The sequence below is a fragment of the Myotis myotis genome, unplaced genomic scaffold (genome assembly GCF_014108235.1).
Source record: "Myotis myotis isolate mMyoMyo1 unplaced genomic scaffold, mMyoMyo1.p scaffold_m19_p_19, whole genome shotgun sequence".
Classification (NCBI taxonomy): Eukaryota; Metazoa; Chordata; class Mammalia; order Chiroptera; family Vespertilionidae; genus Myotis; species Myotis myotis.
In genome coordinates, this window is record NW_023416323.1 from 6571512 (window position 1) to 6584973 (window position 13462).

The 13462-nt window shown below is 51.9% G+C and overlaps 2 protein-coding genes across 10 annotated transcripts in view; both read right to left on the reverse strand.

Annotated features, from left to right (window-relative positions):
- Positions 1–147: 147 nt before the first annotated feature.
- On the reverse strand, positions 148–9444 carry TIMM50 (translocase of inner mitochondrial membrane 50). Of its 3 annotated transcripts, XM_036346220.1 has the most exons (11): positions 9299–9444; positions 8245–8401; positions 7588–7619; positions 7333–7354; positions 4682–4740; positions 4470–4589; positions 4055–4159; positions 3857–3955; positions 2615–2771; positions 2198–2304; positions 148–360 (listed from the first exon to the last, which is right to left on the reverse strand). In XM_036346220.1, the coding sequence occupies exons 1-11, from the start codon at positions 9404–9406 to the stop codon at positions 259–261; spliced, it is 1068 nt and encodes a 355-aa protein (XP_036202113.1). In that variant the 5' UTR covers positions 9407–9444; the 3' UTR covers positions 148–258. The 3 variants fall into 3 exon arrangements, with proteins under 3 accessions (XP_036202113.1, XP_036202114.1, XP_036202115.1); XM_036346221.1 differs by lacking the exon at positions 4470–4589; XM_036346222.1 differs by lacking the exons at positions 4470–4589; positions 4682–4740 and having other exon boundaries at positions 8267–8401.
- Positions 9445–12994: 3550 nt separating this feature from the next.
- Positions 12995–13462, reverse strand: part of SUPT5H (SPT5 homolog, DSIF elongation factor subunit) — a 36520-nt gene continuing 36052 nt past the window's right edge. For all 7 annotated transcript variants that reach the window (XM_036345774.1, XM_036345771.1, XM_036345773.1 and 4 more), the window contains one exon: positions 12995–13412. In XM_036345774.1, the coding sequence (XP_036201667.1) occupies positions 13269–13412 (144 nt within the window). In that variant the 3' untranslated portion in view covers positions 12995–13268. The remainder of the gene's footprint in view (positions 13413–13462) is intronic.

Consider the following 13462-nt stretch of genomic DNA (forward strand, 5'->3'; position numbering starts at 1 on the left):
CAGAGTAGGGACCCAGGTTTTCAGATTACCAGGCCGGGTTAAAAACCAGCCCTGATCCACCAAAGCACCCACTCTGTACTTGGCAGCTAATCAGCCACTCAGATCTCACCCTGATGCCCCCATCTGGAGACTCTCTGGACACAGGAGTATGGCGTCTGGGATGGACTTTATTGGACATGTGGCTGCCCAAGCCGTGGTCTGGGAGCACTGCAGCCTGGGGTTTAGGACCCAGGCACTAAGTTTGAGGAGGCCCAGAGGTCAGGGCTGTTTGGAGCGAGGCCACAGGCGGCTGGTGAGAGAGCTGAAGAAGAGGGTCTGCTTGCTGGATCTGGCGAGCTCAGCCAGGCGCTGCTGCTCTTCCTGGGGAGGGCAGAGGAGGGTGAGGGTCAGCAGGTGAGCAGTCTCCTCCCAGACTCCCAGGTCCCCAGCTCTCAGCCCAGAAGCCACTTTTATAAACCTCTGCCCAGTCCAGACCCTTCTCCCAACCCTCCTAAAAAACAGTCCCGACCCCAAGAACCTAGACCAGACACTGGCATGAGCCAGCTGTGAGTCACAGGAGCCCAGATTCAAATTCCAATATCCTCATGATCACCTTCCCCAGCTCCCTGGGGGCCCCTCTCCTCAACCCGGAAGCTATTTACCCCTGCACGGATGCTGGCAAGACTCGAAACCCTTTACCAGGCTGCACTGTTCTGTTCCCTGGTCTCCCAGTGCCCAGCCTGGAGCCCTATGACCTCTGTGTGGATGGTGGGGGATCCCAGGCTCAAATCTCCCAGGAATTCTGGTCCTACTCCAAGGACCCAATACAGAATCTAGTCAACCTCAGTCTAGACCCCAGGGAATCTCTTTCCCAGACTCAATCTATACTTTTTCTAAAAATATTTTTTATTGATTTCAGAGAGGAAGGGAGAGGGGGAGAGAGAGAGAGAAACATCAATGATGCCCTAACCCAGTGGTCGGCAAACCGCAGCTCGTGAGCCACATGCGCCTCTTTGGCCCCTTGAGTGTGGCTCTTCCACAAAATACCACGTGAGGGAGCGCACGTCCAGTGCGACTGAAACTTTGTGGCCCATGCGCAGAAGTCGGTTTTCGGCCTGGGTGAGTCTATTTTGAAGAAGTGGCGTTAGAAGTGGGGGGTGGACATATAGAGAGGATGAACGGAAAGAGATAGATTAAACAAGTATACAAGACGAGTGTAGATGGCAGAGTTGGAAGGGGTTGACCTCAGCAAATGTACCTCAATCAGGTTGAGGATGTTTTTAGCAAAGGCCAGCTTAGGAGTACCCTAATTAAGTTAGTAACAATGTACCTTACCTATATAGTTTAAGTTTAAAAAATTTGGCTCTCAAAAGAAATTTCAATCATTGTACTGTTGATATTTGGCTCTGCTGACTAAGGAGTTTGCCGACCACTGCCCTAACTGGTTTGGCTCAGTGGATAGAGCGTCGGCCTGCGGACTCAAGGGTCCCAGGTTCGATTCCAGTCAAGGGCATGTACCTTCATTGCAGGCACATACCCAGCAGGGAGTGTGCAGGAGGCAGCTGATCAATGTTTCTCTCTCGTCGATGTTTCTAACTCTCTATACCTCTCCCTTCCTCTCTGTAAAAAATCATTAAAATATATTTTTTAAAAAAAAGAAAGAAAAGAAACATCAATGATGACAGAGAATCATTGATCGGCTGCCTCCTGCACACCCCCTACTGGGGATTGAGCCTGCAACCTGGTCATGTGCCCTTGAGAGGGATTGAACCCAGGACCCTTCAGTCCGCACGTCGACACTCTATCCACTGAGCCAGACCGGCTAGGACAATCCATACTCAGTCCTACTTCCAAGTCACCAGGATCACAACAGACCACCCGAACTCAATCCCTGAACCCTGGGGCCAAATGTTCATGGATCCCTTTCCAGACCTGATCCAACCCATGGTCCACAAAACACTGGGGCCCCCAGAGCAGTTCAAGACCACCAAGGATAACTCCTCTCCCAAATCTATCACAAATGCTTGGTGTTTCCTGCCTCCTTTTCTCAGAGCAGGTGCAGAATCAATTTGCCTGTCATTACAAGAGCCCTACAGGGCAGGTGGTATGGAAGAGAAGGCATCTGCTCAGGGTCACAAAGCCCAGAGCAGAGCCAGGCTGCTCCAGGGCTCCACCTTCAGGAGCTGCCATGTCCCCCACCTGGGACCTGAGCACCCACCTGCTCTAGCCGGCTTTGCCGCTGTTTGAAAGCCTCCAGCGGGTCATCCTCCAAGGCGTAGTGTTCCAGCACGGTCCGGACATCCTCCACACCATTCAATGCAATAGCTGGGGACACAGCAGGCAGGAGTCAGCCAGGCTGAAGGCCAGAGGCAGGCAGGCCCACAAGGATAAAGGTGAAATACTAGGGGATCAGTACTACATGGAATACTTCTCAACAATTTAAAAGGACTCCCCTAAATATTCCTGAAGAGCACCCCAAACGTTCTAAGCTTCTAAAGACTGCAAGATGCTCGTGGACCTTCCACATCTCAAGTACCCAGTTTTACATGAAAAACAAGTCAAAATCAAGTGACTATCATTCCTCTTGAGGATCAAAGGCTCTGGGGTCAGAAGTCAGGTCAGGGGTCAGCCTCACTCTTGAGGAAGGCAGACAGGTCCAACAAGACCCGGTCATCAGAGTTGCCGTCCCAGGGCCGCAGCGCGACACCATTGTAGGGCTGTAGGCGGAAGGCTTCCTTCTTGCAGTCCACAACCACCACACGGGCTGGGTCCCGATTCAGACAGGAAATGTCCTAGGAGTGGGGAGTAAGTTAGTTAAAGCCTATGCCCCTTCCCTTTCCAAGAACCCACAAAGAAAGAGACAGACACAGACACAGACACACACACACCATTGCACATCAGGATCATCATGATGGAGCCTCCCAAAGACCAAGCTGGGATGATAGCATCAAATTCCCCAGGGAGCTAGTCACACAGATTCCTGGACCCAGGGCCTGGTACACAGACAGGTTGATTTGGGAGGAAGCCAAGCACTTGTGTGTTCAACCACTGCCCCAAGTGACTGTGACATGTTGAAAGTTTGTGAACCTCTCGCCCAGATTAAGAAGTACAGATCGCCCTAGCCGGTTTGGCTCAGTGGGTAGAGCGTAAGCCTGCGGACTGAAGAGTCCCGGGTTTAATTCCAGTCAAGGACACGTACCTCGATTGCAGGCTCCATCCCTTGCCCTGGTCAGGGCCTGTGCAGGAGGCAACCAATTGATGTGTCTCTCTCCCTGCCTTTCCCCATTCCTTCCACTCTCTAAAAATCAATTAGGTGAGGATTAACAGCAACAAAAAAAGAAGTGCAGACAGATCTATAGCCACACTGGGACTCACTCAAAGACAGGCACCCAGACACAGGCCCTTCAAACCCTCAATCAGAGTTCACATCCTTCTGAACCTTGAAGAACTACGTAGATCCACCAACATACAGTGAGAAAGCCAACAGACACCTAAACATATGGGAACTTGGACCTAGACTCATAGAGACCCACGAACTCCTGTTTCCATGGGTATGTTGCTGGTGACAGCAACAGACCCAGGTCAAACAAACCCCAACAGGATCTCAGATAAGATACTATAATTACACAATCCCAGAGACACTCAGTTCCAGACACAGAGAAATAAAAACAGCCTCCTTTCCCCCCCACTTCCATTGCCAGATTCTGGGGAAGGGAGAGGGCCCAGAGGCCCAGTCTAGGCTGGGGACAGGATCAGACCTGGAGCAGACCCAGAAGCAGGACTGACACTAGGGTCAGAGCTGGGTCCTCTTTCCCTCAGGAAGTGCCAACTCCCCACCCCCATTCCCAGAGATACACCTATGGCCCCGATATGGCACCTTAACATGGTGCCCATCCATGTATCGTGTAGCATCCCGGAAGAGGCGGTAGGAGATGAAGCCGTGGGGGTCCACACTGTCGATGAGTGGAAATGCAGTCTGGAGTACAATGGAGGAGGAACGAAGTCAGGCTGAGCCCTGGCCCTGCAGCTCTCATACCTCCCACACGACCATCCCTCCCTTCCTCCAGGGCCTCACCATGCCAGTCTCTGATGTAAAGATGACGATTTCATATAAAGGGGCAAGCTGCTGGAATAAGGTCTCTATGCCTGGACGCTTCTTAAACCTCCAGCCAGTGGCCAGCTGGGGAGACAGTGAGAAGAGTAAAGCACTGAGACCCAGAGGTCCCCAAAAGAACAAAGACCCAGCCTGAGGGATTCCCAGAACCAGCCTGCTCTTCCCCTGTCCTTATGGCTCTTGAGGGGTTCATGGTGGGGAGCATCACATTGAGGATAGAGGCAATTAGATAGAGTGACACCTCCTTCCAAGATCACACAGTGGAGCCTGGGCTGAATCCAGACTAGCTCCAGTCTATGCTCCTAACCACATCATCAGGATCTGGCCACCCACGTCTATCCAGTGTCCCCAACCTGCTGCCTTCCCCAGGACACACCGACCACTCAGGGTGCAAGAGGACGCCAGTGAGCTCCAAAACCAGCGTGTAGGGCGGCTGATAGTACGGCTCTCGCAGAGGGTCTGGGAGAAGGCAGGGGCTAGTGGGCTCGATGATCATCTGTGGTACAGGGACAGAATGGGGGCATTCAGACAAGGAGCAGGGGGCTGGGGAATGGAGGGATAGGGACTGGGCCCAGGGCTCTTGCTCACCTGTCTATAATCTTTGAAATATTTGTATGTCCGGCGCAACTGCTGTACCAGAATTGGATCTAGAACACCGGGGCACAAAGGGATTCCAAGATAAGCCACTGTTCAATCTCTGGACAAACCATGGCTTTACTTACGTACCAGATACAAACAGGTCTATCTGTTTTGAACCAGCTCATTTCTAAGTCCAAAGGTAGTAGGCAATGATACAACCAGACAGGAACAAATATATTTATTCACCTGCCCAATTTTAACTTAAATACTTCTATCTACACACCACCCCAGGTATAAAATAGAATATTTATACATCTGCCCACTTGAAGCCCACCTATAACTCTGCTGACATGATGCCACTATAGTTACTTCATTTGGAAACACTAGGCTTCCAGATCTGCCTGCTTTAAGTCAGTATGCTGAGTCTAGTTAAAAAATGATGGATAGACAGTCCGGCAGGTGTTGCCCAGTGGTTGACCCATGAATCAGGTCACAGTTTGATTACCAGTTGGGTCACATGCCCGGGCTGCAGGCTCGATCCCCAGTGTAGGGCATGCAGGAGCCAGCCAATTGATGATTCTCTCTCATTGTTGGTGTTTCTATCCCTCTTCCTCTCTGAAATTAATAAAAACTTTTTTTTTAATGATGGCATATACACACATTTGTGTACTTTAAACCAGTGGTTCTCAACTAGGAGCAATTTTGTCTACCCCTCTACCCAGGAAATTTGGCAATGTATGGAAATATTTCTGATTGTCAGGATACTAGCATCTAGTACAGGGGTGGGCAAACTTTTTGACTCGAGGGCCACAATGGGTTCTTAAACTGGACGGGAGGGCCGGAACAAAAGCACGGATGGAGTGTTTGTGTGAACTAATATAAATTCAAAGTAAACATCATTACATAAAAGGGTACAGTCTTTTTTTTTTTTAGTTTTATTCATTTAAAACGGGCCGGATCCAGCCCGTGGGCCGTAGTTTGCCCACGGCTGAGTATGTTGAGGCCCAAGAAGCTGCTACACAGCCTACAATGCACAGGACACTCCCCCACAACAAAGAATTATCTAATCCAAAATATCAATAGGGCTGAAACCGGTTTGGCTCAGTGGATAGAGCTTCGGCCTGTGGACTGGGAGGTCCCCAGTTCGATTCCGGTCAGGGGCATGTGCCTGGGTTGTGGGCACATCCCCCGTGGGGGGTGTGCAGGAGGCGGCTGATCGATGTTTCTCTCTCGTCGATGTTTCTGGCAGCTATCTCTCTCCCTTCCTCTCTGTAAAAAATCAATAAAATATATTTTAAAAAAAAAAAATGTCAATAGGGCCAAGAATGAAAAATCCTGGTTTAAGTGAATTTACTGAATCCAATTAAAAGTACAAACTTACATAACTGCCTACTTCAAAGCAATAATTTTAGTTTTAAAAACCAAAACATTGGAACCAATTGTAAATACAAATTTTATTTTTTTAAATATATTTTTATTGACTTCAGAGAGGAAGAGAGAGAGAGAAACATCAATGATCAGAGAGAATCATTGAGCGGCTTCCTCCTGTATGGCCCACCCTGGGGATAGAGCCCACAACCTGGGCATGTGCCCCGACTGGGAACTGAACCTTGACCCCAGGTTCATAGGTTGACACTCAATCACTGAGCAACACTGGCCAGGGGTAACCAAATATTTTAAATCTGCTTGTTTACCTAACCAGTGAAAATCAGTATACTGATTTGTTTAAACCAGTATGATTCTGTTTCTACCCAGTTAAAACATATTTATCCACCTGCCCAGTTTAAAATAAACAATGTATCAACATGCAAGTGTGCAAACTTCCCCAGCACAAACAGGTAACTTTCTGCACCTACCAACTTTACTTTTCTCCTGGGAAGGGCCAGGTGTGACAAAACTGACAACTGCCCTAGTCAGTTTGGCTAAGTAGATAGAGCGTCCACCTGTGGACTCAACGGCCCTGGGTTCAATTCCCGGTCAGGGCACATGCCCGGGTTGTGGGCTCGATCCCCAGTAGGGGGCGTGCAGCAAGCAGCCAATCCATCATTCTCTCACATCATTGATGTTTCTATCTCTCTCTCTCCCTTCCTCTCTGAAATCAATAAAAAATATGTTAAAAAAAGAAACAGAAAAAAAAATAAAACCATAAATATGATATATTCTTTAAAAAAAAAAAAAAAAAACCTGACAACTACTCTCTACTGTCCAATCTGTCAGAAACTCCCCACCAAAAGCTAACTAAAAGGGGGAGGGAGGAAGGAGGCATTGTTTTGGAAATGAGGAGCTCCATGAGGTAGAGGCTTGGGGGCGGGGAGGGGGGAGAAGAGGCTGTTATAAAGTGGAGGGACTTAGAGGCTGCATATGTTCAGATCTAAGACACAGAAAGCCATGTGTGTCTGGCAATAGACAGAACCTTCCCCCAACGCACTCCCACCCCAGACTCCCCTCCCCCCATCTGTCCCTGACCATCTGCTCCTGGGCTGAGGGGCCAGAGAAGGGGACTGGGGCTTTGTAATGTCCTTCCCCCAAAAGCCATCCAGCTACTGACTCCCCTACCCCCAGTAGAAGGAGGAGGGGCACCATATGGGCAGGGCAACATCCCTACAAATGGCAGAGTAGGGAGGTTCAGGGGACCACGTATTTTATGATTGTTTACTCACCATTGTCGAATTCATCGGGAATCTATGAGGTAGAGAGAAAAACAGAGAGTTTGAGATAGCAGAGGCAAAACCCCACCACACCCAGAAAAGGAATCTCCAGGGCCCTGGAAGGAGTAGGCAAAAGTGCCTGGGGAAGGAGAGACTCACCCCAGACCAGAAATGAGCCTAAAACAACCAAGGGGGGCGGTTGGGGGGGGGGGGGGCATCCACAGGATGAGACCCCTGGCAAGGCCTCTGGGTGTCTTTCCCCCTTACCTTGGCACCAGTTTCATCCACAGAGTTGTTTCCTGCAAGGAAGACAGAGATGAACCAGAGGAATTGGGACCCCCATCTCTTGGGTCTTGAGGGAGAAAAAAAGCAGGGGGCCTGGATTCTTGGGTGTACGGGAAGAGGGCTTGAAACATGGTCTCCTAAGACTGAGAGAGGAGGGGGCTGATAGCCAGGATGCCGGGTCTCTGAGAAACGAGGGAATGGGGCCACATCTCCTGGGTCTGAGTGATAAAGGGACTAGTGGAGGGCTGGAGTTTTGGGTGCAGAGGAGGCAATTTAGGAGGCTGATGCAGGCCTATCCTTCCCCATTTTCCCCTCTTCCGACTTCTTCCCTGTAGACTAGTACAAAAACCAACTAAAAACAGTGGAACCTTGAGCACAGGGGATAGAAGAGAGCAGAAGGAGATTTCCCACTTTCCAAGGTAGATGTTCTAGTTCAGCGGTCGCCAACCTTTCGGACCTCAGGGACCACCAGTGGTGGGCGGTCCACCGGTTGGCCACTGCTGTTCTGGCTGACTGTCCTACTGTAGGAGGAGCCATGGGATGATGATGGGTGAAGCCCTGAGGGTAAAGAGGGGAAGCTTCTGCAGGAGAATAAAGAGGCAACAGAACAAAACTGCAGGACAGGAGTATGTCCCTCACCGAAGATATAGACGACACTCACGGTTCCACCAGCCCCAAGCAGCCCAGCAAGCCAGAGTGCGACTTTTTTGGCATAGCTGGGACCCTCCGCGCCCTGCTGCTGCTGGGACCCCTGCGCCTGGGCCTTAGTGCTCGGGCGGCTCCCAATCCCCTTGGCCTACAATGAGAAAGGGGTGGTTAGCCAAATGAGAGAGAGAGATGTCAGGATGGTTCGGGCACCCTGGTCAGGTGAGAATCAAGGCCCGGAGCCAGGAGGCAGACACCCACAGAGCCTCGGGGGCTGTGTCCCTGGAGGGGCAGCCAGGGGTTTGGGCTCTCGGAGGAGTCAGGAAATGCTGACCGAGATTCAAGAGCTGACAGGCCTGGTGCCCAGACACTGCAGGCAAAGGCCGGGAGAACCTGGAGCCCAGAAAAGCAGGGCAGGGGAGTGAGGTCAGGAGCCTGGCTGGACACTGGGAGGCCGGGAGCAAAGCAGTGGAGGGCACAGGGGATCGAACGGGCAGTTAAGGCATCCTGACGCCTGGAGCTCAGGCTCTGGCGGGGAGAGGTTGCAGCCGGACGGGGAGCTGGGGGTGGGGGCGCTGTCGCTTGTCGGGGATCGGGGAACAGGGCACGGAAGTGATGGACCTGAAGGTCAGAGAGGCTGCTTCTCAGTCACATGGACGCAGGTCGAATCAAAAGCCCGAGCGTCTACTTCACCGCTATCACCACCGGGGGAAACACCGCCAGGCCAGGCAGCGAGTCCAGCGCCCCGGGTCCCCTCCCCTCAAGTTATTCCCTGAGCGGCCACTGAGTTGCGGAACAGGTGACCCTCCTCCCCGGCACCCACGTGGTGTCCAAAGGAAGTGGAGTCCAGAGAATGTCCTGGAGGCCCGAGCCCACCCCACCCCTGGAGAGCAAGTGTTGGTCACCCCGGGAGGCTGGGAAAAGCCGAAACACGGGCGGCGTTCCATTCAGCACCCTGAGGTGCCGCGTCCCAGAACCCTGCAGCGGCGGTGCGCCCGGAACTCCAGGAAGGGCCTTCGCACCCGGAGCCCGCCACCGTCCGGCTCACCTGGTCCGAGGCCCGAGGGGGCGGCGTCACCAGCCTCGCGCACAAGCCCCGCGCGCCGAGCGAGAGCCCGCTCCGCCAGCGCAGGGCGAGCGCCGCCGAGGTCGCCATCTTGCGCTGACGTCACGCGGCCTCCGCCCACTCGCCCCTCTTCCCTCCTTCCCGGGCGGGGCTCCGGCCAATGGGGGCGCAGGGGCGGGGCGGGTGGACGGCAGCCCGAGAGAGACAAAGGGCTTCGGGCGTAGCTGCGGCCGTGCTTGCCTGCAGCGGCCCTTCCGCCGCCCCCGCGCGCCCACAGGGATGGAGAGGCAGCCCGCTCCACCGCCCCAGCTACAGGGCCTGCTGAGGCAAAGCTGTGCCCATACTGAAACCCTGAGGCTGCCAGCCCTCACAAACTCGCTTCCTCAACGTGGAGGCCATCTGTCTCCTCTCCTGTTCTCAGCCCCCTTTCTCGCCCTTCCTCCCATTTCACGGGAACCTGCCAAAGGAAGGCGGCCGCTTAGGGCGGGCTCGGGAGTGTTCGAAAGCAACGAATTAGTGGCCACAGGTAGCCACAATGGATCTCCTTCAAATTAGTTTGAGGGGAAAAAGTCTGGTAGTACTTATGTGAACTTTAAAAACATGCAAAACGACCATATAACATTTAGGGGTAAATACTATGGTGGTAAAAGTACAAAGTCAAAAGACAAATGGGCCCTGGCCGATGTGCTCAATGGTCAGAGCATCAGACGGCACCAAAGGTTGGCGGGTTCCATTCCCGGCCAAGCGCCCACTCTCAGTACCTGGGTTCGCTCCCGCCCACCCTACCCCTGGTCGGAGCATGCTGGAGGCAACCAAGCCATGTCTCTCACATGGTTCTTTCTCCCCGCTCCCCCCCCTGCAAAGCAATGGAAAAATATTCCCAGGTGAGGATTAAAAGATAAATGCAATTAAGGGTTGTGGATACCTATGGAAGGGAATGAACTGTGGGTGCTGCTAAAGTGGGTGCTATTTGGTACATATTGTTTCCTAAACTGGGTGGTGGTGACACAGGTGTTCCTGGTATATCTTTTTGAAATATTTTATAATACATTGTTACAGTTGTAAAAAGACATGAATACCAAACGAGGAAGGTGAAGGAAGGCCATAGTATTACTAGTAAGCTCCACTGTCTACACGCCCATGCCATCAGACAAGCTAGAGTTCTGGGGTCACCACTATGTAGGCTCAAGAGAAAGGACAGCACAACAGGAGGAACTTGGGTTTCCTGAGTCAGGATACTGACTGATTTTCACACAGCTCAAACATGAGTAAGACGTCACTTCATCAATCGCATGGCAGGTTTTGTTCTAATAACCTCTTTACCATGTTTTCTCAGACATTCCTCTCAAGTGCCCCCTGGGGTAGGCAGAATCATTTTCTACATGGGGAAACGGAGGCTTAGATAGGACCTAGTTATCTGCCCAAGACCACACACTATGGAAGCAAGTGGGATCTAAAAATGACCCCACTTATAAACACATTAAGGATGAAAAAAAAAGGTCACATGCTAACCTGACAAGCTCAGGGAAGGCCTGCATGGAGGTTTTGCAAACTCAAAGACATAAAGTAACTACAAAGGATGGTCTGAAATTAAAACTTTTAACTAAAAGCATTTATGGTGGGTAGTCATGTCCTAGACCAGTGTCTTCCCTGACAAAGTCACTCTTTATTTTAACTGAGCCTATTGTCTTTTTGCATCTTTGATAACATATTAGAAATGTCAAGTTTACTTGTACCCTCCTTTTTTTCCAGACCCCTTAAGGCACAACCAAATGCACCTGGGTGCCAGGACAGAGACCATAAATTCCTTCACTGTTATTGTTATGTTAGTCATTGACTGTTAACTATCCTGCACCCACCTAAAAAGTATGTGTCTATCATTTTACTTTTTATCCAATCCCCAGAGGGTCTCCCCCCCACCCCCACCTCTTTGCTTTCTCCCGCCTCTGGCACCAATGGATTTCATGTAACCCACTTACATCTCCTTTGATTATCTTACCTAATAATAGACAAACATGGTAATTGACCATACCTTCGCTACACCTCCCATTGGCTAATCAGTGAGATAATGCAAATTAACTGCCAACAAAGATGGAAGCTGGAACGAGCAGGAGGCTTGCTTGCTCCAGTGATGGAGGAAGCCAAGGTTCCCCGCCTGCCGCGGCCGGCTCTAAGCTACACTCAAAGCAACAAAGTTTCAATTATAGAAGGTAAATAATCCCAGATACGTGCTTTCAGCTGGCCGTGGCCACGGAGCTGGAGCACAGAAGGCTTACCCTCCCACCCACCTTGGCCAGCTCTGAGCTCCACTCAGGCAACAAAGTTTCAATTATAGAAGGTAAATAAACCCCAGATACCTGCTTTCAGCAGGCCGTGGCCATGGAGCTGGAGCCTTGGATTGCCCCTGGCAATGGAGGAAGCCAAGCCCTGAGCCAGCTCTGAGCTCCACTCCAGGCTACAAACTTTCAATTATATAAGGTAAATAAATCCCAGAAAAAAAAAAAAAAAAAAGGAGAGGCTGGGAGCTTCTGTCGCTGGGGAGGCTTGGCCAGCCTGAATACGGCCCTCAGCCCTTCACCCAGACTGGCCAGGCACCCCAGTGGGGACCCCCCACCCTAAAGGTGGTGGGGCCAGCCTGAAAATAGCCATCAGCCCCTCACCCAGGCTGGCCAAGCACCCCAGTGGGGACCCCCACCCTGAAGGGCAAACCAGCTGGCCCCCACCCATGCATCAGGCCTCTATCCTATATAATAAAAGGGTAATATGCAAACTGACCCTAACAGCAGAAAGACTGGGAATGACTGGGGGAGCTCTGCTCAGCCACAAGCCAGGCTGCCAGCTGCCAGTACAGCGGTGGTGGTGGGAGCCTCTCCCGCCTCCTCAGCAGCACTAAGGATGTCAGACTGCAGCTTAGGCCTGCTCTCCACTGGCAAATGGACATCCCCCGAGGGCTCCTGGGCTGCCAGAGGGATGTCTGATTGCCAGCTTAGGCCTGATCCCCCGGGGAGCAGGACTAAACCTGCAGGTGGTCATCCCCCGAGGGGTTCCAGACTGCGAGAGGGCACAGGCCAGGCTGAGGGACACCCCCTACCCCCGTGCACAAATTTTTGTGCACCAGGCCTCTAGTCCTATATAATAAAAGGGTAATATGCAAATTGACACTAACAGCAGAATGACTGGTCGCTATGACACGCACTGACCACCAGGAGGCGGACACTCAATGCAGGAGCTGCCTCCTGATGGTCAGTGCGCTTCCAAAGGGGGAGCGCCGCTCAGCCAGAAGCTGGCTCATGGCTGGCCATCGCAGTGACAGTGGCAGAAGCCTCTCCTGCCTCCTCTGCAGCGCTAAGGATGAGGGCTCCCAGGCTGCCAGAGGGATGTCTGACTGCCAGCTTAGGCCCATTCCCCCAGGGAGCGGGCCTAAGCCAGCAGGTGGACATCCCCCGTGGTGTGAGAGGGTGCAGGCCGGGTTGAGGGACCCCCCTTGAGTGCACAAATTTTCGTGCACTGGGCCTATAGTAATGTATAAAACAAGGTGAAGAACTGCCATTCTCCAGAGCATTATCCCAATCTATTGAGATTCTGCTTTCCGGCAAATGTCAACACTGTGGCTCAAATAAACTCACAAAAATTCTTTACAGGTTTGATTTTTACATTAGCACACACATACACACGCAGGACTTTTGGCAGCTTTTTATTGAAAGACCCTAACATAAAAGCAAGCTGAGAAAGGGGGGATACAGGATGGGGACCCTCCCCCAGACTCTACTCTGATTCCCATAAACATCAAGGAGAAAGATAGGAATCCTGAAAGAAAAACAAAGAATACTGAACAAACAGGCTAGGGTCTGCTCCATGCCTGGATCCTATGTCTGAACCAAGAACTAGGGAAGGAAGAAGGGACACCCTCTATCTGCCAGATGTCTGCCAAAGTTCACCAGGCCGGCCTGCCTCAAGCCTCCAGGAGCTTCCCCAGGAAGCGGAGGTTGAGGATCTTGAACTGTTCATCGAGATCCATGTGTACGATGCCATCCTCACCATCGATGCTCAGCAGGACCCCTGTGGCTTCCCGATCCTCGCCCAGGATGACCTTCACCTGGAGAGGGGCATGGTGTCAGGTCCATGTCCACAGCCCAGTGCCCGAAG